A 25,452-nucleotide genomic window follows, 5' to 3' on the forward strand; every position below is an offset into this window, starting at 1 on the left:
AAAGACAAACATTGAGAGAATTCAAGAAAATGTTTTACGTTCTTTATAAAAATATAACGATCGTGTATATATATATATATATATATTTATAACATTAAAATGTTTCTTTATATTATTATTTAAAAGCGTATACTTTTTTTTTTCAGTTGAATTTCATTTGAATTTAAAATTCAACGTTTTTCAATGTTTCGCGAGTAGAATATTTACGAAAATTTTATTAAAAATTTGTACAAATGGTGGCGAAATATAAGGATATTAACATAATAGAAAAATAATATATTCGTGAATCAAAGTGATTTATAATGAAATTTATTTTTGTTTATTTATATATAGGGTGAAAAATATCTCTTCGATTTGGAATGTAACTTTAAAATTGACGATTTTAAACACGAAGCAAAAATTATCAAGAATTGTTTTTGTTATGTACCACTTTCACTTACTAATTAAACAAAAATGAATATCGTTGTGTAATATTAAAAAAAAAATCGAGGTTCAACAAACTTTTACTTTGCATTTATCACGAATACAATATATATAAAAACAGTTGTAAATATAAGAATGGTAAACTAAATATTCGTTATATCGAAATAGTTGTAAGAGTATTTTACGTAAACTTAGAATTTATGTTGCAATGTCGATCTAATTTTGCCGCGAAAATCGTGCATTTATACTCGTTTCGTTTCATACCGGTATATTTTTTATCGTCGAACAAAAGGGAAAAGGAAATAAAATCACAAAAGGGATAAACGAGACACATATCTACTTACATATGCATGAAAACTTGAGTATTAACAATTTTCCATTATACTAATATTACACTGAAGAATAAAAAAATAATCATCCCCGTACCGAAATAAATTTAACTTCCCCTTTGTCTTCCGCGATAGTTAATAGCTGTCTCATTTCTTTAAACAGATAAAAACATCGTTATTTTTATCACCGCTCATTAATCATATTTCTCGTTTCACTCGTTCTTTCACAAGGAAGGAGGGACATCGTTACGAGGGTTGTTCGTTAAAATAAATTTTCGTCGAGCAGTGGCGTAGATTATGAAGCTCGATTGACGGTACAGCGATGCCCTTATCTCGTCTCACAATAGATACGAAACACGAGCCTCGTGACAATCGATCGATGATACTTCGCATATATGCGGTCAACACATCTCCTTTTTTTTGCATAATAAAATTGCGACGCAGTTGCATCGATTTATTTCTACTTCGTCGTTCGCTGATCTCGAAATTTTCAACCACTCGAAGATCGATTCACAATTGGAGAGGGTTATTACGAAACGAAAAGTAATAAAATAATAAAATAACTTTTAACTTTCCGCAAATTACTTTAAGATACTATTTAAAAAAAGAATCAGAAAAATTAGGGAAACTTTGAACTGCTGTAACTCCGAAGATAGCCACTTCCGGTCGATAAATAAAAGATCATTGGAAGCGCACAACTTTCCCCTTTAAAACTCTTTTTCATTCATTTCGATATGACTTTCGATTTCCGAGATATCGTCGTGCAAAGAAAAAGTAATTTTAATCGTTTATTTTAAATCCAACTAGGTCCTATTAAAATTAGGAAAACTTTGAATCGCTGTAACTTCGAGGATAGCGACTTCCGGTCGATAAATAAGAGATCATTGGAAGCGCAGAACCTTCCCCTTTAAAACTCTTTTTCATTCATTTCGATATGACTTTCGATTTCCGAGATATCGTCGTGCAAAGAAAAAGTAATTTTGATGTTTATCTTAAATCCAACTAGATTCTATTAAAATTAGGAAAACTTTGAATCGCCGTAACTTGGAAGATAGCGACTTCCGGTCGATGAACGAGAGGTCATTGGAAGCGCGGAACCTTCCTCTTTGAAACGCTTTTTCATTCATCCCGATACGAGTTCCGGTTTCCGAGATATCGTCGTGCAAAGGAAATGGTAATTTTTGATCGTTTACTATTTTCCTTCTCTTTACTTACTCGGATCTCTCGCTCGCGCCTCGTTGTTCACTGACCCAAACTCGAGACGCGATTCGTGGAAAAAAACGTAGTACGCATTTCTGGGGAAAAAATATAGGTCACCGCGGATCCATTCATAATTTTCGTAGTTAATGCTACGAACACTTCGAATCGTTGTATCTCGGCAACCGATCGAGATATCGGGACGAATCAAAAACTCACTCGAACGGCACGCTTTCCTCCACCTTTCAAATGGATTTGGACGAGAAAATTTTTACTCTCTATCTTGGAAAAAAATGCACTTTTCCAGCGTTACACCGAGGATTTCAATTAACGTAAACAGAAGTTGGCGTGGAGGGATTGAGGTAAGTGGAAAGGATATTAACGCGATCGGTTCCCTTTAAATCGACTTAATTCCGCCGAACTCGGGTGTACATTACGGTGGGCATCAATTTTCACTTCCCATCCCTTCGGACCTCCGTTCGGCTCTATTTCACTCGTTCTGGATTCGTCTGGATTTCTCATTCGACCGCCACTGATGGGGAAATTTTAATAGTAGATGTTACGAATAAAGTTACTTCATGTAATTTATCGTTCGAAATATAATAATAATTCTCCAAGTTATATGAAAAAACGAATCAACTGCATATAGCTACGAATAAATGTTATTCAAGCATTTTATATAACTTACTTAACTTTATTCGAAATTTTTAATTCTAATTACTTTCTCAACGAGTTAATACCCAATTCTATCGAACAGGATACGGAAACACACAGCTCTTTTTGAACTTTTGAATTTTTGATTATTTATCCAAGATGAGCCGAATAAAGCACATTGCAAATATTGTCGATCACTTTTTCTTTCGGACGAAGTGAAAATATAATAATAATATTATTCTTTCTTTTTTTTACTCAATAACACGCGTTATCAAAAAATAATCTCTTTTATTAAATTCCAACGCGAATCAAGCGCGATTACAACAATCGAAGAAGATTAAATTACGTCAATTCGAGCACGTTATTAAATATATACATATATATATATATCAAATGCGTTCATAAATCGTATAATTACGGATATATAACCGTCGAAATTCTCGCCTCGACACGCACTGTCAATTTTCATTATAGGAAACGTCCTATCCGGCTTCTCTCAAATGTCCCCGATTTCCATCACGCGAAATGTTTCCAAACCTATCTATTTATCTCCCTGGATTACCAAGACGGTTCACAATCGATCGCCATGATTAGCGATTAATCGCGAACCGCATGGAAAGCCGCATAGAAGGAAAAATCGAACCAATTGAATTTAAATTTTTAAAAATCCCTGGAACGAGGTGTATTCGAGGTAAAATAATCGATTCGAATCGAGAATAATTATTCTCTTATTTCACGAAAATTTAATTCAATACCTGGATAGAATAGCTAAGATTCTTTGACGCAGTTTCGAATATCCTTCCAAATATTAACGATAGACGTCCACCATATATACACATATATATATATATTTCACTTGATGTAAAACGCATTTTACACCATTAATTTGCGAAGCATTTGCAAACCATTGGGGGGAGGGGCACGCCGAAAATTTGATTCGACCCAATTACGCGGAAGCGTGCGCTAGATGAGTTTATAGATCGTCCTGTGATCGACGATTCGCCACGGGTTGAATATCTTCATTTAACGTTCTCACAAAACCTGGCCCCCTCCGCCAGATTGCACTCTTTCAAATTTCCTCGAAATTAGTTCTCTCCACCCGGTTCTACCTCTAGAGACCAGTTGAGAGCAAAATTTCCACCCTCTTCTTTCGTAACGCAACTCTTAAGAGAGGGAAGGGAAGAAGGAGAGGAAACAATGTTAATAATAAACCTCGAAACTAAAGACTTTTGACTTGTAAAGAGAAATCACAGACGATCTCCTCTTTGATGATTGATCTTTGATCAATTCCCTCTCAGTAATTATCGATCGATCATCGAAATTCTACGATAATTTTCATAATTTTCATATAGTCGCGAAAGAAATTCAATTGAATTCAATTTAAAAATACATCTCTGGAACGAGGTGTATTCGAGGTGATGAAAATAATCGAGAATAATTATCCTCTTATTTAGAACTTCACGAAAATTTAATCGTTCAAATTCAATACCTGGATAGAATATTACACAAAATAAAGATTCGTCAACATTTTCAAAAAGACGAATATTTTGTCTGGATCTCTTGAACACGGTTGTGGAGACTTTTTTCGTCGCGTACAATTTGTATAATATAAATATGATTGGAAGAGAAAAGAAGAAGGAGAAGGAGGCACACTCGGGATAAAGATTCGATTGGTGAAGCGATGAACGTCGTAACGTCAATTCAAATCACTTTCGACAGCCTCGAAATTAATTCCAAAATATCCCCTTCGAGTCCGTATACTCGTACATTTTCACAATGTTTCACTATGAGTTTAAAAAAGAAAGAGGATTTGTCGAGAGGAAGATCGAGCGTCGTATTGTCGTACGCGTTGTTAACACGATTTAAAAACTGTTCGAAACCGTGCACGTCGTAGCCTCGTAGCCTCGAGCTCGAGGAGAGTAGAGGCATTTTATTAACCGCGAAACATTCGAGAGATTTAATTAGTTTATCGACTGTGTTGGTCGATCTCGGGCGGGAGAGAGTGGAGGAGGGGAGGGGGAGGGGAAGGGAGGAAGGAATGCTCTTAAACGAGGGGGGGGCGCAGAGCGAAACTTTGAAAACTGAATCAACGTCACAACGTCGTTAATGGACGTTAACGCGAATGGACACTTTTCCATAGGTAGTGGTTGTGCCATCCATGATCGAATTTTTGTTTTTCTATATTTCTCTTATCTCTCTCTCTCTCTCTCTCTCTCTTTCTCGAAAGGCGGAAGACTCACCGAATGCGAATATGGATACGTGCGAGGGACGAGGCGAGGGTGTTCGAGAGATCGATTCACGAGCGAATCACGCGATATCGCACGATCGGCACGGGACGCGCGCTTGCACGATACTGGCCAAAGTATCTCGCGGCATTCGCGTCGCGACGCTCGGACGCAGAGCGCGGACTCGAGATGCTAACCTACTCTGCCCGTCTATCCGTGAACCCACGCGTACCGCCTGCCAATTTCTTCTTCAACCGCACCACGCTTTCTTTCCTTCCTTCCTTTCTTCTTTTTTCTTTTCTTTCCATCGCTCTCCCTCCTCCCGCTCACCCTTCTCGATCGTTAGGAACAAGGATCGAATTTTTCTTTTTTCCATCGCTCTCCCTCCTCCTTTTCTCGATCGTTAGGAATAAGGATGGAATTTTTTTTTTTTTTTTCGTTTTCATTCTCCCTTCTCTTTTTTTTGATTGTTAGGAACAAGAATCGAATTTTTCTTTTTCTTTTCTTTTTTCGTTTTCCATCGTTCCCCCCTTCTCGATCGTTAGGAACAAGGATCGAATTTTTCTTTTTTTCTTTTTTTTTCCATCGCTTTTCCTCCTCCTAACTTCTTCTCAATCGTTAGCAATAATGATCGATTTTTTCTTTTTCTTTTCTTTTCTTTTTTTGTTTTCCATCGCTCTTCCTCCTCCCACCCCCTTCTCGATCGTTAGGAACAAGGATCGAATTTTTCTTTTTTTCTTTTTTTTTTCCATCGCTCTTTCTCCTTCTTTTCTCGATCGTTAGGAACAAGAATCGAATTTTTCTTTCTTTCTTTTTTTTTCCATCGCTCTCCCTCCTCCCACTCCCTTCTCGATCGTTAGGAACAAGGATCGAATTTTTCTTTTTTTCTTTTTTTTTTCCATCGCTCTTTCTCCTTCTTTTCTCGATCGTTAGGAACAAGAATCGAATTTTTCTTTTTTTCTTTTTTTTTTTCCATCGCTCTTCTTTCTCCTAATCTCTTCTCGATCATTAAGAGTAATGATCGATTTTTTCTTTTTCTTTTCTTTTCTTTTTTCGTTTTCCATTACTCTCCCTCCTTCTTTTCTCGATCGTTAGGAACAAGAATCGAATTTTTCTTTTTTTTTTCCATCGCTCTTTCTTCTCCTATCTTCTTTTCGATCGTTAGGAACAAGGATCGAATTTTTTTTTTCTTTTCTCTTCTTTTCTTTTTTCGTTTTCCATCATTTTCCTTCCTCCTCTTCTTAATCGTTAAGAATAAGAATTGAATTTTTCTTTTTCTTTTCTCTTTTTTTCTTTTTTCGTTTTCCATCACTTTCTTTCCTCCTCTTCTCAATCATTAGGAACAAGGATCGAATTTTTCTTTTTCTTTTCTCTTTTTTTTCGTTTTCCATCGCTCTCCCTCCTTTTCTTCGTTAGAAGCAGACTTTTTCTTTTTTTTTCATTTTCCATCGCTTTCCGTCTCCCCCTTCTTGATCGTTAGGACGGAACTTTTCTTTTTTTTTTAATCAAAAGAAATTCAATTTCTTTCCTCTGTTCTGAAGGTGGGAGAACGAGATTAGAGAGGGATCTTGTACGAAAATTAGATTCGAAGATCGGATGATTCCGCGTTTTGAAGCGGAAGGATTACAATTTAAAAAAAAGTTGAGGAATAGAAATTACGATAGAAGACAGTGGAGAATAGAGATGATCGAGTCGGTTGGTTTTCTTTTCTCCGTTACATCAAAGGAAAAGGCATAGATGGGAGGGAGGGGAGGGGAGAGGGTTTTTTCGTCTCTTCGTTGTTGTCCATCTCCATCATGATTGTGGAAAAAGCTAGCAATTTTTATTTGTTTTTATCGCGAGTAAATGAATGTTATAATAATACTTTTAACTATATACTCGATTAAAAACGAGATCCAAGATTTCTACGGTATCAACGATTTTCAACGATATTATATACTCTTNCCATGATTGTGGAAAAAGCTAGCAATTTTTATTTGTTTTATCATTTATATAAATGAATGTTATAATAATACTTTTAACTATATACTCGATTAAAAACGAGATCCAAGATTTCTACGGTATCAACGATTTTCAACGATATTATATACTCTTTGGTATAAATTAGTTTCATCATCGGATTTGTGAACGGCAAATATTAATAATCTATGAATATTCCATATTCGAGTATATATTACAATTATTTAAATTATCAGAATTTCATCAAAATGTAATTAAAATGATTCACGATGAGGTCGAGATCATTACGCGAATCAATAGTTCGAAGAATAATTCGAAGAATTATTACAAAGGATTACTATAAAAAAAAATCTTCGTAAAAAAGAAAAATTGCCAATAACCGAAAATTTATTTATTAAATTTCCCTCCCTGTTGTTTAATATTTACAAAAACAAGTATTTGCGATATAGTCGAAAAATAAAACGCAATATGCTCGATGTTTCGATATCAACAAGCTTTCAAGAATCGATGAAACCTGATCGATCGAAATCCTTGATTTAATTTCAAGAGGATTTATGAATTAATTAGAAACCTTCGTTCACCATCCTCGCATCTATCCCTTCTTCCCCACGAATGGGATTTTTATGATTATAATATAGATTTTTATTATAAAATTACATGGATCTTATTACAATATTATAAATGGATTTTTATCGCGCGAAAAGTGAAAACAAAACGTGTGAAAAAAAAATAAAAAAACAAAAAAACTCTCGACGCGCTATATTTTTATTTACTTCTTCCTCCTCCTCCTCTTCTTCTTCTTCTTCTTCTTATCGATAACAAGCGATCCGATCGAGGAAAATAATTTTTCCACGGAAATAATTCAGCCGTTTCACCACCGGGTTTTTCGTTAATTGCTTACGTCACTTCCATTTTCGAACGCGTCGAGTTAACGGATCGCAAGGTGACCAACACCACTTTTTCTTCCCTTTCACGTTTCTTTCGTGTGTCTCTCGCAAGCTTTTCGACTAAATTCCGGTCACGAACTTGAATTTTCTCGCTCGAGAGATCGAGAAATCGATTCTTCTCTTTCCTCAATCAATAATAAAAAAAAAAAAAAAGAAATAAAAAATAAAAATCGTGAAAAGAAATGCGAACGTTAATCACACGCCAATGATACGTTAATTCGATCGATCTATCTTTTTTCAGGCAATCGAATATTTCTAAAGAAGTGACGAAATAAAGTTAATCGATTAAGATGTAATAAATTTTTCTGTGCAAATGAAATTAGAGATAAAGATAATGGGCCTCTTTACGACAGAGGAAATATAAAAAGGAATTGCATTATCTAATAGAGACAATAGAAACTTGACTATTATTATTATTATTACAAACTCGAATATTAATAAAATACAACAAAAGAAAACAATGAAATCGAAATCGATACTTCTTCTTCGATCTCCCGACTCAATTTATATTTGTATACAATTTTTGGAGAAAAGGAAGAAAGAAAAAAAATTAAATACTCTCCAACACGAAACTTTCAACGAAGAAACGAATTAATTTATTAAAAATACATATCTAACGTTATCGGTTTATTATCATCATATCACGATCGTAAACGTATCGAATGAAAGCAAATAAGGGGCAACGTGATCGATGGCACGCCAATTAATTTGAATCAATTTGGGATGTTATGTTAAAAGTTGGTCAATTAATATCGTCACTCGAGATAATATCGAATCAATATCTCCCCCCCTTTTATCCCCCCCCTCCCCCTCCTCCTCCGATCGACGAACCGTAAATTATGAAAGTTTCGCTTTCATTTAGAAGAATCGTTTCGACGCTCCTTCCTTCCAATATCACGTTAATCGAACGTTAATTTCCTCCTATCGTCTCCGTAATCGAAATTTTCCTTTCTTTCGCCTTCTTTCTTCCCTCGTTACACCTTCAAACGCTCGAATATTTTCAATTTGCACTTACACTTATACATATATATATATATATAAATAGTTAGATAAAATTGAAACACGTGTCTCAATTTCTATACATATATATATATATATATATTTATGCGAGTCGGAATAATCGGCAATGATGATAGGAAACGGCCTTCTCTTGCAAAATAATTAACTTAATCGAAAGGTCGTACGTGACAGGAAAACTGTTGGCTGGATGGTTGAATCAACATATCGAATCTGCCGTCTTTGTGCCGGATACCCCGATTATAACGATAACCGAATTGGCAGGAGGAAGTTTCAATCATGAATTATCGAGCTTTTGACCGATACTATGTAATATCATCGAGAGAAATACGTAATCCGCGATTACTCGTGCACACATGCACGCAATTGTTACCAACCGCTCGTTCTCGTTTTGCTCTTGAGATATATATTTGTATATATTTCACGATTATTGAAGTTATTTCGTTTAACTCCTTTGAAGGTAGAAATTGGTTCAACCAATGATTATTTTTCGTAACCAACGATTTTTAATCATCTATCTTAAAATAGGATTTTAAAACGTTAAAAGATATTTCGTTCGAAATTTAAAGTTTGAAATCGTACTTTAAATCACGAAACTTTTCCATATTTGTCGATACTTCATATGACCGTTAAAGTACATTTTAAAGTACATTTTCGCGAAATTTTGATAATTTATACGAGTATATTCAATTACAAATTAATTTTGCTATTATATTTTGGAAATTGAAAATAATAAAGAGACGTTTAATTGTCGGATTATCTCCTCCTCGAATATTTTATGCGTCAACATTTAAATTTCCCTGCCCAATATTCTCGAAGAAATTGGCATCACTCCAGAAGGAACGTTCGTAGCAATCTGTCGATTTTTGCTATTTTTTTTTTTTTTTTTTTTTTTTTGGACACACCGCAAGGATTCTTGAGCTCTTGCTGAAAATATTCATATACGGGAATTGATTCGTAAATTGATTGACTCTCCGTTCGTTCGTGCCCTCCTTTGTGTACGTAATTATTTATGTATGTAAACCGGAATTTCCTTGGCAAAACTGTGCCAACACTATCCATCCTTTCGTCACGTGTAATTAATCTCTGTTTCGTTTATTCAAGGTATATATAGTTCGCACTTTCGATTCTTTCAATCCAAAAATTATTTTGTAAAAATGTTGATATTGAAAAATAGAAAAAAATGAAAAAAAAATTTGCAAAATTGTATGAAACGATTATTTTTTAAAAAACGCACAAATTGTATTCGAGGAAAAGTTTCGTTCAAGCAGGTTGCAAGAGGTATAAGGAATAAAAATGGCCCGTAATATTCAAAAGATCGTGTTGGTATTTGCCCTCATAACCAGTCCCAAGGGTTCGATAAAATTGTCTTCATACCGAGGCATATATTCATATCTTATGAACGTGATGCAGCGGTTCAATTTTTTATTCCATTGACTTTTTTTCAAATTTTTTTTTAAGCTTGGATCAAGTGATACAAATCGTTATACCGTTGTAAATATATTTAATTCAAGAAAATTCGATAATTAAATATTTGTAATGTTTCGCGTTATAACGTTGTTAAATAATGAAAGTAATTTTTACGTATTAAAAGTATAAGTTTTTATCATGTTTGTATATATACATATATGTACAAATAATCTGCAGTTTAAATTTTTTGATGATAAATAATATTTTTATATATATATATATTTTTTTCTTTAAAAATTTTATATGTAAATTACTTATGCATAAAAGTATTTACATAAGTCGATAAGTTAGATAGCGATCAAAAAGTATCCGATACTAACGCCATCTCCCGTTTGGATTCCCGAAGCTCCGATTTATTATTAGCATAACATAACATGCAAGGAGGTATTCGAAGCATAGAGAAGGAGAACAACATTGTGCGAGAAAGATAGAGAACATTCCCGCCATTTTGAAAATGCCATATAAAAAAATTCATTAATTACTTGTGTTTTATTAAAAATTTCGGCACTTTCAAGCTCGAATCTTGTAGCTAGAATTTCAGACAAGTTTCTTTTATTAATTTTAATGTAAAATTCTTTTCTATTAATTATTTATTAACGATTATCATAGACAGTGTCTTGATTTTTATTCCGTGATCGAATAATAAACAATTTATTTATTTAAACAATAGTATAATTGTAAATATAATTGTAAATAAAAATTGTTCATGAAACTATGAAAGAGAATAATATTTTAAAGTTAAATTTTGCACATAAGAAATAATTAAATTTTCCACGTACGTCTTCAAATGGAAATGCTTTAAACATCTCCTTGCACATTCTGTTATGCTACTAACAAGTCAAAGCTTCGATGATTGAAACACAAAATGGCGTCACTAATATTAATTTAAATTTAGTTTCTCTAATTTAATTCTTGGTAAACTATTACGTATATATTTTTTTATTTCTTTTTTTAATTATATTTTTCTAGAAGTAACTCTAAATTCTTCTAAATTTTTAATAGAAATTTCAATTTCTAGAAAATCAGAAAAGATAATAAATAAAATAAACTATAATAGAAAATAATAAAATAACAAAAATATTAACTAAACATTTATAGAAAAAAAATAAAATGATTAAATATATTATTTGAATTCTTTATTTTCAATAATTTCATTACCAGAAATGCATTGCATCAAATTATACAGTTTTTTAAATAGTAATACTATGATTGAGTTGATTTAGTACATTTTACATATTTAATATTGGAATTAACATAATAAAAATATCTAAAATTTATAGTAGATAAATATTCTTAAATGTTATTTTATAAGAAATATCAAATAATGTAATTGTATTTATTATAAATCCATGATATTAACAAATATATATATGTATACATACATATATATATAAAATATGTAAAAATATTGTTAAAAAAAATATATTTTGATTAGAATAAAGTTTTGTACTATAAATGTGTATATTTAAATAGTTAAAAATATATTGTATCATATAAAATATATGTTTCAATTATTTCATTTATAATTATTAAATTTCTCTTCAATGTGTAACACAATATCTATTAAATTCAATTTTTTAATAATTAAATCTTGTAATTGTAAAAAAATTGTAAAAAATTCCTAAATCAATCTATCATTTTTTTTTTTTGTCTTAATTTCTTATTGTTTTATCTGTAAACTTATATTTAACTTTATGAAAATTATTATAATAATCCAATCACTTTAAATACTTGGACCATTGCTAATTGATTGATTTTCAGGTGTAAAATACATGGAATCTAAGAAACATTTTGCAAAATCACCAACGATACTTCTATCTGGTATACTCTGGCTCATACCATAAATTGCAAACTGAAAAAGAATATTTATTATTTACAACATAGAACTTTTATAATAATTTTATTTGATTTATTGAATTGTTTTATATATACCTTTCCTTCAATAGGAGTTTCTGGATTTTTTAAAATTTCTACTAATTCAGTTTCAACGTCATTTAAAAATTGATCTGCTACACCTGACTGTGTATGGACATATGTAACACAAAGATGTACACCGCAAGGAAATTGAAGTGTATTTAAATTCCATCCTTTTGCATTTAAAGCTTCAGAAAGTTTATAAATATGAAAATCATTTGATCCTAATGCAATAACTGATGTAGCAGGTGTACCAAAAATAAAAATTCCTTTTAATTTTCTCAATCTATAAAAATTTCAATATTTGATTATTATATATATATGATTTTATTATATATATTTAATTATATATATATGAAATTTCTGATAAAAATTTAAAATATATACCTCTGTTCAATATATCTGGTAGTTTTTATAATTTTTTTTGTTGATTCTAAATATTCATTATAACCAAAATACATTAATGTGGCCCAACATGATGCTATGACTCCACCAGCTCTTGAACCACTTACAGTTGGAGAGCCATAAATACCACCAGGCCAATCAGTAGTTATGGTATATTGATAATGTCTTATCTTCTTATTTTTATAAAGAATAAGTGAAGAACCTTTTGGAGCATAAGCATACTAAAAAATATAAAAATAAACTTGTATTATTAATAAAATAATTAGAAATATACTGTACAATAGTTTAAATATTATTTATATACTTTATGTGTATCAGCTGATATACTTGTGACTCCAGGAAGTTTGAAATCAAAAGGTGATATATCAAAGCCTGCATCTTTCATAAAACATATTAAAAACCCACCAAGACAAGCATCAACATGAACAGGGATGTTGTACTTTACTCCTAAGTCAGAGATTGCTTGAATATTATCCATTGTTCCATATGGAAAATTTGGTGCTGAACCTATTAACTATTATAGCTATATTAATTCTAATATATTCTAATATATTCATTGGAATCCTAATCCTAAAAATGATTTTCTTACCATTATTGTATTTCTTGTAATAGCTTTTTCCATAGATTTAATACAAACGGTATAATTATGTGGATTAACAGGTACGGAACGTACTTTAAGTTTTAAGTACTGAGCAGCTTTATCAAAAGCAGAATGTGCTGTTACTGGCATTATTATTTCAGGATTTTTTATACCTTTTACATGTCTTGCATAATCTCTGTACGTTTTACATGCCAATAAAATTGATTCTGTACCACCACTAGTCATCTGAAAACATCTTATTATATTTTAAATTTTGTATTTATTTTATTTTGCATATTTATTATTATTAATGTTTAAGGATGAAAACAACTTACAGTACCACAAGAAGCATTATCCCCATGGAACAAATTGCAAGCTATTTTAACTACTTCTGCTTCCATCTTGCATATACCAGGAAAAACATCGGGATGTAATGGATTTGTGTATGACGCAATGCTATAAATATCTCCCATTAATTGTAAGAGATTAGTATCAACTCTGTATATAGCTCCAGATACTTTACCATCTTTCCAATTGTAATCACCTAAATGGAGATATATATATAGATGACATATACATATATATATTATCTAATGTTTTGTTCTATTCTTTTATTATCTTTTACCTAATTGAACACATTGTTTTACTCTTTCTAATACTTCTTCTGGTTTCAAGCCTTTCTCTGGAAGTTTTACAACAAAAGGAACTTTTTTTAATCTTTGTAAAGTTTCTTTTTCAAATATCTGATTAATATTATCTAATTCTTGATCAATTTTATTTCTAATAGCAGGTATAAAATGCATTAAATTAAATAATTTTTTCTTTGCTCTTTCTGTAAGACCTAAAAAATAACTTTTAATTTATTAAAAGTTTTTACATTATTATTTCTATATATTATAAATCATAACAATCATACTTTCATCTTGAAAAATAAAATTCCATAGCCAAATTGAAGTAAGGATAGTTGTACTTGTTATAGCTACTATTTGCCATGGTTCTTTGCTTCTAAAGTAACTATTAATCAATTGTTTCACACTATTAAGGCCAAGAGTGTACATGTTATTTATCTAAAAAAAAATTCATTATTTATATTGCATATTATTTTTATTTTATATCAAATAAATTTAATTAATAAACTTGATATACACATATCTAATTTTCTAATTACAAAATTATTTTTAATTTTCATACTTTTATATTTTTTAATTTACAGATTCACACATACATTCAATCTTTTGTTCTTATCTTCTTCTCTTTGTTCTCTTCTATCTTTCTTTCCTCACTCAGCTATTTTTTTTCTTTATTATATAATTTTATTTATTCTATTACTAATCACTTGTTCATATAATTATTATTATTATTATTATTAATATCGTTTCTTATTTTTAATATTGAAAATTGATTTATTTTAAAAAAATATTTGAATCCTTAAATACATATTATAATTTTTAACTATTTTAATTTATAGTAAAATATTAAAGAGAAATATAAATATATATATACTCATTAATGCTGTATGAAAAATTGTAAACTTTAATATTGTGAATGATGAAATATATATTATAATTATAATATCAATAGATAATTTAAAAAACTAAATAACTATCATCATAAACTTTATCATTTAGCAAATACTTACAATCTCAGACGTGTGTAATATAATAATCCAGCGAAATGATTTTTATATAAAAACGGCTATTAACAGATGGCAGCTCCGAATCTTTCTTTAATAATATTTTTTGTGAGTTGTTCTAAAGATATATTATACGATCGAGAATATAATATATTTATTATATATTTTTTATATTAAAAATTAATATTATAGTCTTAAAAAAAATGAATGAATATTCAATTGATATTCTTCTTATTTATATGATCATATAATAAAAAGAAAGAACAGCAAATAGTGAAGACAAGAAAGACAGAAGAGATAAAATAAAAATTATGAAATCATCATTTCCAAAATGCTAAATAAATAAATCATAAGAGATAATAATAATAATAAAAGGATAGTAGAGATAAGAATTAACTTTAAATGCCATCTTTTAGTTATCGAAGATATTATATCTTTTCAAAAATAAGATAAAGTAGAATAAGAATTTAGATCTAGCGTTATCTCTGAGGAGTTTTTAGAAACATCTTATTTTTGAAAATATGTTTTTTGTATTCGAAAGATGACGTTGATAGTTAATTCTTATCCTATTTTATCCTTCTATAACTATTTTAATTTTATATTTATGTATCGAGTACTTGTGGCATGAAAATGATACTGATTTCAATATTTTTACTATATTTTTGTTCTTTTTCCACTTATCTTTATTTTTTTATTTATACTTATTTTAAAAAATGGGTTCAAATAATCGTTTTAATATTCTTTTTTCCCCCCATTATTATTGTTACATAATGAAAATATAAGGAATTAATAGTAATATTATCGTGTAGAATTTCATTCTTTATTTACAAATGTTTGATAATCATCAATGTATTCGGTAACAAAATTGCATTGCACATATACAGAATGATCATTCAGCGCTAAGACGATAAATCAACAACTTCATTATACGAGAAACAGAAACAATACTGATACGATTCTCATTACAATGTAAAATCGTGTCTTTAGTCAATGTATATTATTCAGTCACAAGATTTTATACGTGACAGCATTTTTATAATAATATATCAATAAGCATAATCACAATATTATGCTCATAAAAGAAACATGTCAACGAAAAACATAGGGATTCTCATCTGAATTAACAAATATAACAAATAGTAAATCTGACTTGTTGAGCTAGGCCGAACATTTTGGAACTCAGTCACGACTATGGCGCGTGTATAATTATATTATGCGTAACTACAAACGACAGCTTATGTGAATCTATAATGTTAAAATAACAATTGTTATACAATAATAAAGTATCGAGAAACTTTCGACGAGTAATGTTCCTGTTTTAGATTCGATACATTACTTTCATAGGTCGTTTCATTCGATTTACATATGCATAGGCACTATTCATCGTCAAAGAAGCATTCTGAAGATCCAATGATCCAAATTGTAACAGTTTGTTTTTTTCTTTCAGTAGATTTTTATTTAATATATCTATCGATGATCAATCGTTTTATAACGTTTATATAACGGATGCCCAAAAAAAAAATAGGTATTTGGTGGATTGACTCGTCATTGTAAACATAACCTATATCGCGTGACTCAAGTCCGTCTTGTTCGGCGGATGTAATAAAGACGCATACATATTAAAAATAACTGGATCACATTGATGCAATTCTTTTCTTGATATCAAAAGTTCGTGCAAGTATGAAAAGTTAGCTATTGTGAAACTGTTATCGTAACATTGTCTTAATTTTTTTATTTACTCCATATGTTTTGTTTTTTCTTATTATTTTCCTGTTTTTCTAGAACAGTTTCTTAAATAAAATACGAACGAAAGAAACTTTGCAACGATTTCCGGTACAAAACATTTCTTTAACTACGCACGAACTCATGAAAAAATTTCAAAAGGACATCGACATTATTATTCATAATTCGATTGATCGATTACGTTGTTTATAAATGTGCGTCGTTTTTTTTTTTTTCAGATGTTCGTTACTTCTATACAAATTCGAAATAAAATTTTCTTGTACAGACGCTATGCGTATCATTATATTTATGTATATCCTGCAAGTTTTTTTTACGGCACGAATGCAACAGTATCAACCAAAAACCGTTTGTCGCTGATAATATATCATGTAAGTAGTTATAACGTGCTATCTACTACTGGTGGCGATAGATAATTCAACATATAAATTGTCTAAAAATCAAACCAACCATACAATCTAGCAGCTTTATATACCGATGATTACTGTCAATACGTGTGGCATAAATATTTGTATATTTATCGCTAACTCGTGAGTACGGGGCGGCCTGATTTAATAACTGTAAACATTATCGAAAAAAAGGATCGATTCTAAAAGACGAACGATATAAATTACATTCGCAATTATTAAAATTGATCGTATGTATATGTTTGCAAAAAATAGGGTTACAGCCAGTATAAGACGCATCACATTTTATGAGAAATTAAATGTTTCTAAAGCGTCATTTCTTATACATATTCGTTATCAAGCGTTATATGACTTTGCAATTTGTGTCATATTTTAATAAATACACTTTTAAACTTGGTCTTTCTATGTATAGCTAGACAACAAAAGTTATAATCGCGTTCTTACATAGTTTGACCTCGTTTGCGATCGTTTCAGGCGCCCCACTCTCAAAATTTCGACTCGACGAAAAAATAACTATATCCCTTAAGCGCTTCTTGTGTAGGCCTGAAATCGATATTTTTCTCTTCCTTCTTTTTCTTGTTACTTACAATTAGGCGAATGAAATACAACGACCATGGATTAAGTACAGACGACAGTTAATTTGATGCGTACACACACTAGCATACAGACAAATACTTTTCCTTTTTGCACCATTTGGTTACATTCTTTTATTTTATCCTATTTTTTATTCATTTTGCCTCCTTTGTCTGTCCTGCTTCGACGAGGACGAACACAGGCCGGACGTTATATCATTTAGCGTTAATTCTTCATTTTTTCTTCTTTTTTTTTTTTTTTTTCATTTTGTAATATGCCTTAAGAAACATTTAATCGAACAACATGAAACGCTCGCGCGATTATGCGAGTCCGTCAATATATATGTATATAAAATTCGAATACACTCGGCGGACCGCAAAAATGAACGAGGTGAACTTTCAACAGCATTACTAGACTTCAACGTGTCGCATAAACTATACAAAAATGAGCGCTCGAAGTTGGGAGAAACGAAATATTTTGGACGGTACGACGAAGAAGCATTTCAACAAAATCTTTTTTTTTTTCTTTTTTCTTTTTTCTTTTTTACCACGATTCCTTGCCACAAAATCATTGTTCCGCTCAAATTCAAATCGCTCTCAACTATTCGCTCGCTAAAAACTGATCCTTGCGAACTGACGTATCATCGTGTTACATTAGTTTGAAGGCATTGATTGAGAGGCTAAGATCTTCATTTTTTTCTTTTTTCAGTTCTTCTTCTTTTCTTTTTTTTTTTTTTCTTCTTTTTTGTTTCTTTTCAAATATATTTTTATTTGCCACAAGCAAGACCATGTGTTTTCTTCAACTTTGATCTCTGTATCGAGGCTGGCTGAACGCTTGTTCGTTTATTTAATGATTTATTCTAGCCCGTCGATAATATTAATAATAGAAAGACATGTGGCTCTATTTTTATTCGAAAGCTGTATTTAAAAGTGTTTTTCGTTCTTCTCCTTTACTATATGTGTAGCGTGTTATCATAGATTTAGCCTTCTATTTTTCATCTCTTCTTTTATTTTAGTTTGGACGAATAATTTATATAATTACAAGATACATTCTGAGTAACATTCTTCGTTTTTCTCAATTTCACATAAACCTGAAAAATTAATATTTTTTATTAAATGTGTGGAATCAGTTATTAAAAGACAAAGTAATTGACATATACATTGTACCAAACGAATTATCGAAGACTAACGATTATTACTTGAGCCGTTGTGTAACATTGGCCAAGGCAACGGCAAATGCCTGCAAAGCGCTAAAGGGATATTGGAAATCCAATGTGTAGGCGTTTCCATCTATCCTTCCGAATTGCATTACCTAGAAGAAAATTGAAACAATTACACGATATTCGATTAATAGTTTCTGAAAGAGATTATTTCTGCACACACCTGCCTTCCTTTAAATTCTATTTGGAAGTTTTTAGCGCTTTCCTGTGTCACTCTACCACCAAAATCAAGTTGATATACTTGACTGGATTCATTCCACATTGGTGCTTTATTATGCATCACAAGCTCTCGCCTCACTGCTTCTGATTTATGGCCACATATCCCTCCTCCTTTCTGCTTCAACTATACGTCGTAATTAAAATGATTTAGATTAAATTAGATTATTGTCTCTTTCACACATCTTTTACATAGAAAATAACGTGTTAATTATTACTTTTCTTTCTTCTAATCTAACCTTCTGTCGCAACTGTGCTTTTTGGAACGTTTCGAGATCTCTGTAATTGGTCGACGAGTCATCTTGCAAGAGTCCTTCCTCGTCTGAACTTTCGCCTCGACTTTTTCGCGGTTTTCTACTTAACAGAGGACTCGATAAAAGTCTTCTTCTAATCGGCGAGGCAGATGCTGGCCTTTTACCTTTTTTCGATGGTGCTGGACTACTGGGAGAACTTCTAGGTAATCTAAAAATGTTAACCATCAATGAACGATTGATTCGTCGAATAATTTATACGATTAATAATTATTACCTAGTGGATGGACGAGGCGATGGTGGCGGCAAAGAATGACTTTCGTCGAAATCTCGAAGCCGAGCTGCAAGACCGTCCAGAGACGATGCTAATGAACCACTCGGGCTAGATCCTCTGAAACGATAATATAAATTAGAGAGAGATAATAAAAATATAGGGTGAATTACACAAAGTTAAATACGAATAAGAATAACCTCTCAGAAAATTGACCTTATGGATCACAGATTGAGAATCACTGGTTTAAAACATACATAATCATCATTTATCAACTTACCTAACGGGCGAATTACAACTTTTCAATCGATTTGGCTTAATCTCGGCAGACATAACCACAACGGAACCTGTAATAAGCTTAGCAGATTCATCGAGAATCTCTGTCGCGTCTGGTGATTTTTCCAAAGACTCGTTACTTTTGTCTTCGACAGTCTCGAGATTCATTGCACCCGTTGCTTCTTCAGCGTGTTCAGGCAGCTTAGGTGGCAAGGCTATTTGCTCGTTAGCTGGAAATATGTCACTGGAATCGAGACTCTTAGATTTGCCACAGTTACGAAGCCTGGGCGACTTGGACGTTTGCTGTCCGATCTCTTGTTGGGTCTTGTTCTTTTTTCTCCTCTTCGTCTTCCTCGAAACCAGGACCAATCTTTTGTTAGGTGCCTCCTTTCTAAGCATCTTCAAAGCGATATCGCATGGAACCAATTGCGCATCCACCATGTCCAAATAACCGACACTGCAACTTCTAACTATAGAGTCGTTCACGCAAAGTGGGCCGATACTGACCACTGTTTGTGTTCTATGGACTCCTCGCGATTGGTCGAAAGATTCCGCCTCTCCGCGGGATTCCTCGTCGATGAAACGCATCTCGTCGACTCGACTAACAGTCGCGACGGAACTGCTCGATTGGCCGGTGTTGTTCGTTTTGCCGCACAGCTCGTGAGATTTCGGATCTTTGAGCTTCGTGCTACAATACGCACATGTTTGCCCGATACATTGATCGATGTTCTCTGGAAACTGATAAGAACAGGCCGGCGAATGATTGCTGGACAAGTGTATGCCATTTTTATTGAACGGACCGTTATTAGAAGACGGTTGGCCGATGCTCGAGTTGTTTACGTTGTGATTATTTTTACCCTGGATTCCGTTGCTCGAACAGGCAATACCGTGCAACCCGTTGAGAAATATCTGCGATTGAGGACTGCTGCAGGACAAACCGTTCACGATGGATCCCTGAGAACATCCATGACTGCTCGACGCTTCCGTGTTCGACGCTTGGCCATTGTGCATTGGAATGATGGTCGACGGGCAGGATGTCAGAACTGCTTTATTATCGTCCTGAGAAATCTGATTCAACTTGTTGTTCTCGTGCTCCTTCTTCGAGACCAGTCCCGGTTGATCGGCGAGCGCGGTTTTCATTCTCTGAATGTTATTCGAGTAATCCGTGCCCGTGTTCGAGGTCGCTATAATAGTTTGCGTGGGCGCGACCGCGTTTTTCGGGGACTGAAGTGCAGGCACGTCGCAACATCTCGGCGGATTGTGCCTGGGCGGTGTTCTGTAAGTGTTGCCGGTTCTCAAACCGTCCGCGGTTCTCAGATTCTCGAATTCTTGCAGGTCCACGTAGGTTAACTCGTTCTCGAAGTTCTCGACCCTGGACAGAGTGGCGGGCAAAGGTTCGGCGGGCATGAATTGATTGGAAATTTGAGATTTTGGACGATTGGAGTTGAGGCGCGCGTTACGGGGCGTCATGGGCGCTATGGGAGGTGGTTGAGCCTCGGACGTCGTCCTCGAGGCGGCTTGAAATTCCTGGAACGATTCCTCCTCGTCCTCGGAGAACAGATTGGGATTGAAGGTAGGATCCGGACCTGAGGAGCAAGCGAATCGATTGAGTTTCGAGGTCGACCAACTTCTCCACGCAACCGTTACAACTTGAGTCTAACTCGAGTATAAATGTAATTTGTCTTCGAAAGAGAGATTTTATTTTTCTCGACGACGTTGAACGATCCTTGGGAACGAAGTTAGCCGGAAAGTTCCCCTTTTGGGAAAGCAAGCTTCAAATTGCAACGGCTGCATTTCTTTTTTTTCTTTTTTTTTTTCCGTTCGTGATCGCGGAAATATACCTGCAGGCACGTCATCCCGTAATTCCGTCATCACCAGAGTCATTTGTCGCGGTTGCAAATGCAACAACGATGTTCGATAAGTAACCTGACCCAAGTTGGCGGGCACCGAATCAGCCAGCCCGTGAAACTTGAATTTCGTGCCCCAGATATTAGACGTTACTTCGACCAATCTCGCGTGCTGCAAACAGATACGTCTTGCGACACTGTTGGTCACGCGACTTGACTTTTGCAATACCTTAAGGCTCAAAGGGCTCGTTAAACTTTGCTACATCACGCAATTTCTTATTGGCCGGGTTTGTATCGTAGCCTCTTAAATCGTTATCCGTGACGTTTTCAGAAAGATTGCTCGTCGTAAAAAAACGAGGAGGGAAGGAATACGAAACAAGGTAACGTCAATCTTAATTTTAGAAATAAGAAGAGAAAGAAGAAGAAGAAGAAAAATGTCTTTTATTTTTTTTTTAGCATTCGAGAGAATTAATATGCGAAACAGGTGTTGCTCTTTATTGATTAATTATAAGGATGTTCAAATGTATTTACCTCAGGTAAGGTGTCCACGTAAGTGAGATCGTCGGAATCGTCGTTCGTTTTTTCTTCCCTTTTTCTTCTGTTTTTCCTTTTGTTTCTAGGCGATCCGCACAGGTCGGCCGTGTCCCTTTCCGTATCGGATCCATCGCTGAACGAGGGACACTGCGACGTATCTTCCACCACTTGAAGGGTGTCCTGACTTTGTGGGTCGAATATCACAAATTCTGGCCTGATTTTGCTCGTTCTTCTGCCTTTCAGCAGAGGCACCAGGCCACCTAGATATTCCAGATACAACGTATAACATGGTACCGGTTCCACGGCGTGTCTGAGCATGGTGCAGTGCAATCTTCCACCCCCTGGAGGTGGACGAGACACGAAACGTCTCAGTTCCCTTGGTTCTGGCACGGAACATCTACAAAGCAAGCAAGAACTGAATTTTAAAAAAATTAACGCTCTTTATTGATTGTAATTAGATTATAAAATATTTTACACATAAAATATTTACATAAAATATTTTAATTCTGCTCGAACAATGTTTTATGTTTGTAAAGTAGATCGACAAATGATGAGCCAAAGAAGAAAAGTATCAAAAGGTTTCTGTAATTAGATTATAAAATATTTTACAATTCTGCTCGAACAATGTTTCATGTTTGTAAAGTAGATTGACAAATGATGAGCCAAAGAAGAAAGGTATCAAAAGGTTTCTGTAATTAGATTATAAAATATTTTACAATTCTGCTCGAACAATGTTTTATATTTGTAAAGTGGATCGACAAATGATGAGCCAAAGAAGAAAAGTATCAAAAGGTTTCTCCAAGATATTGAATTGTGATACGTGACTCCAACCATTGAATTCATCATGTTACAAAATTTTTTGTGAAAAAGTGTCCGAAACACTATCCAATATCCACTTCTGTATGCATATCGATATATAATCGTGGATTAAGTGATTTTGCTACCTTATTGTACTGGCGAAGAGGGCTGCCACCGACGCTCTTAATCTCGGCGGCAATGGAAGTTGCTGAACGCTCGATTCCCTCGTCAAAGATGCTCTCACAGCTAAACGAGACAACAATTGCAGCGAACCTACTCGTCTGCAGAACGTATATATCGTATATACATCAAACACTTTAGTACGAGTTAACTTCTAGTTTAGAATTAAAAAAAAGATGATGAAACGAACAGTTTCATCTATTACCTTGACACCCATGCGGCGTGAACGCGTGCACCGGTCGCCACGAAAAGTCGTCTGTCGTTGTGACCCCACGTGAGCGCCGATACTGGACACTGACAACGATAAACGTCAATCGAGGAAATTTCTTTACGTTTCTTTCTTTTTTTTAATGAAATTTTAATGAAATTAAATATAATCTCTCGATTATATCAACAAACGAGTGATCTAACTCGGCGAAAAGTCAGCCGTGAGGGGAAATTTTTACGAGAGAAAAAGTAATTTCGATAACCGAAGGCTGGTGGTCTAGAAAGAGAGGTTATGTTCCACTTACTTGCGTGTACGGTATCGCAGCGGTGTAGACAAGCGTGCCGGTGACCGAATAAAATTTTAAAACATTCGCGTACTCGTGAGGGCTGCCTTGACCGTTATCCGAATCCTTCGTCCCTGCTATGGCCAACAATTTTCTCGAATTGCTCCATTCCGCGTGCAGGGGAGCCTTCAGATTTGTACGTATCGTGATTGGCGAGACGTCGTCGAATGAACGCAGCATAACTATATTCCCATCGGCCAGACAAACGGCTAGCACGTAATTTCGATCGTCTGGGAACACGTGATTCCTTCGTTGTTTCATCGATATTTAAGGAGATAAAAGGAGGATAATTTTTTTCTTTTTTTTTAAAAAGGACAATAAGAAAAAAGATTAGAATCCTCGCTTCTAACCCTCGAGTAACATTTATTAAAAAATTCAATTGTAAATTCAATGTATTTCATGTAGATTTTAGGCTGAAAAGAGGAAATACGAGATTGTGGGTAGAATTTCCAAATCAAGCTCGTGAGCAACCGTCTCTGCGACGAACAATTTGAATGAATAATACAGAAGGTTTGCGCGGAACGAATTGCAAAATTCAGAGATTTAGCAGGGGAAAATTGTTATCGCTTCTATTTCTCCAAAATCTTAAAAAAAAAGTTTGCTTCCTCGTAATTCTTTATTTCCTTCCAAACAAAAGTACTTTTCACCGAAAATTCATGAGACTTCGAACGAACGTGTGATTTCCATCCAGAAATAATAAATCCAAGTTTTATATATGTGATTAAATACGTACACAAATATTTAAATAATATATTGTTATTATGGCTCGTTTCAATGCAACATTTCGCACATGGGAGGCTAATAAAATGGTATAATAAATATTTTTTACAGAAAATTTTTTACAAAAATACCTTTATGAGACCTATCGTTCGTTAAATCGTCGTCCCCTTCTTCCATGGTGAACTTTTCAGCGCTCCATGCCATCGAAGTGACACCGGCCGCCAATTGAACCTCGGATACCATCGCCCCGTGAACATCCATTACTATTAATTGTCCAGCCGTTGTTCCAAAATAAACCTGTTGATACGAATTTTTAAATTAAAAAAAAAAAAAAAGAATAAATCCAATCTAATGTGTATTACGATTCTTTGCGATTTTTTAATGTTTTTCACGATGAACGCCTCTCAATCCTTAATTTTTAATTTTTTCGCGATTAAACAGTTTTTACTCGTTAAATTCCGGGAACCATGATAGAATGTAACGTTACCCCATAATTACTCCGAGAATTCTGAACAGACACCGGTCTTATCGTGTTTCACGTATACGATATATTTAAATATATGGCAAATGAAGTTACGCGAGCAATTTATTTCTCGTGTAATTTATTATTCGTTTATTATTGAAATGTTGAAAATGTGCGTATACATCATTTAAATGTTTTACATAAATTGATACAAATTGAATAGTTATTGGTCACGGTGGATGGACGAGATATTTCTCCTAGATTATTCTATAACACGTTGCTTTTAAATATAAGCTTTGTATAAGTTTAGATCTTGTTTCGTAGATAGTTGTTACGCTACGTGAGAGTAAACATGATATTTCATTAAGAAAGGGGTAAAAAGGGGCGATATAATAACACGTCGATAACATCTAAAGTTTTTAACACTATTTTGTTCGATATAATTTACGTAATGAACGTGATGTAATTTTGTAATTATATGCTTGGTTTACCTGCTGATCGTCTGGCGTCCAAATACCACAAGTAATGGTAGCTTTGTCGTTCAGCATCGATGACCAATACCTTTGGCCAGCGACGCTGCCAACCAATACGAAACCATCCTATAAAAAGAAAATTTTATTGATTTCTTTTCTTTAAATTTTACAATACGTAGC

At 33.3% G+C, this 25,452-nt stretch overlaps 2 protein-coding genes and 1 long non-coding RNA gene across 7 annotated transcripts in view; 1 reads left to right on the forward strand and 2 right to left on the reverse strand.

Moving 5' to 3' along the window:
- Positions 1 to 11,819: 11,819 nt before the first annotated feature.
- LOC122712882 (sphingosine-1-phosphate lyase) lies at positions 11,820 to 14,840 on the reverse strand. Of its 3 annotated transcripts, none has more exons than XM_043932879.1 (9): positions 14,760 to 14,840; positions 14,037 to 14,187; positions 13,746 to 13,961; positions 13,456 to 13,664; positions 13,130 to 13,366; positions 12,845 to 13,054; positions 12,523 to 12,761; positions 12,154 to 12,421; positions 11,820 to 12,073 (listed from the first exon to the last, which is right to left on the reverse strand). In XM_043932879.1, exons 2-9 carry the CDS (start codon positions 14,176 to 14,178, stop codon positions 11,945 to 11,947), a joined length of 1,650 nt encoding a protein of 549 aa, XP_043788814.1. In that variant the 5' UTR covers positions 14,179 to 14,187; positions 14,760 to 14,840; the 3' UTR covers positions 11,820 to 11,944. The 3 variants fall into 3 exon arrangements, with proteins under 3 accessions (XP_043788814.1, XP_043788813.1, XP_043788812.1); XM_043932878.1 differs by lacking the exon at positions 14,760 to 14,840 and adding an exon at positions 14,312 to 14,392; XM_043932877.1 differs by lacking the exon at positions 14,760 to 14,840 and adding an exon at positions 14,346 to 14,386.
- A 737-nt stretch (positions 14,841 to 15,577) lies between these two features.
- The window catches only part of LOC122712982 (tubby-related protein 4), a 38,425-nt gene continuing 28,550 nt past the window's right edge, over positions 15,578 to 25,452 (reverse strand). Inside the window, exons 4-16 of one of the 3 annotated variants that reach the window (XM_043933088.1) lie at positions 25,291 to 25,398; positions 24,468 to 24,633; positions 23,578 to 23,846; positions 23,271 to 23,359; positions 23,032 to 23,166; positions 22,085 to 22,484; positions 21,548 to 21,725; positions 19,711 to 21,292; positions 19,437 to 19,550; positions 19,148 to 19,370; positions 18,856 to 19,035; positions 18,663 to 18,784; positions 15,578 to 18,563 (exon numbers count right to left, since the gene is read on the reverse strand). In XM_043933088.1, coding sequence (XP_043789023.1) covers positions 18,668 to 18,784; positions 18,856 to 19,035; positions 19,148 to 19,370; positions 19,437 to 19,550; positions 19,711 to 21,292; positions 21,548 to 21,725; positions 22,085 to 22,484; positions 23,032 to 23,166; positions 23,271 to 23,359; positions 23,578 to 23,846; positions 24,468 to 24,633; positions 25,291 to 25,398 — 3,561 coding nt within the window. In that variant the 3' untranslated portion in view covers positions 15,578 to 18,563; positions 18,663 to 18,667. Of the gene's footprint in view, positions 18,564 to 18,632; positions 18,785 to 18,855; positions 19,036 to 19,147; positions 19,371 to 19,436; positions 19,551 to 19,710; positions 21,293 to 21,547; positions 21,726 to 22,084; positions 22,485 to 23,031; positions 23,167 to 23,270; positions 23,360 to 23,577; positions 23,847 to 24,467; positions 24,634 to 25,290; positions 25,399 to 25,452 lie in introns of all 3 variants that reach the window. The other 2 variants (XM_043933087.1, XM_043933086.1) reach the window with 2 other exon arrangements.
- On the forward strand, positions 21,161 to 22,302 carry LOC122712985. The gene is made up of 4 exons (XR_006346440.1): positions 21,161 to 21,279; positions 21,885 to 21,933; positions 22,010 to 22,089; positions 22,174 to 22,302. It is a non-coding gene; the product is annotated as an uncharacterized LOC122712985 (long non-coding RNA).

This window comes from Apis laboriosa, unplaced genomic scaffold (genome assembly GCF_014066325.1).
Source record: "Apis laboriosa isolate Shangri-la unplaced genomic scaffold, ASM1406632v1 scaffold21_cov150, whole genome shotgun sequence".
NCBI lineage: Eukaryota > Metazoa > Arthropoda > Insecta > Hymenoptera > Apidae > Apis > Apis laboriosa.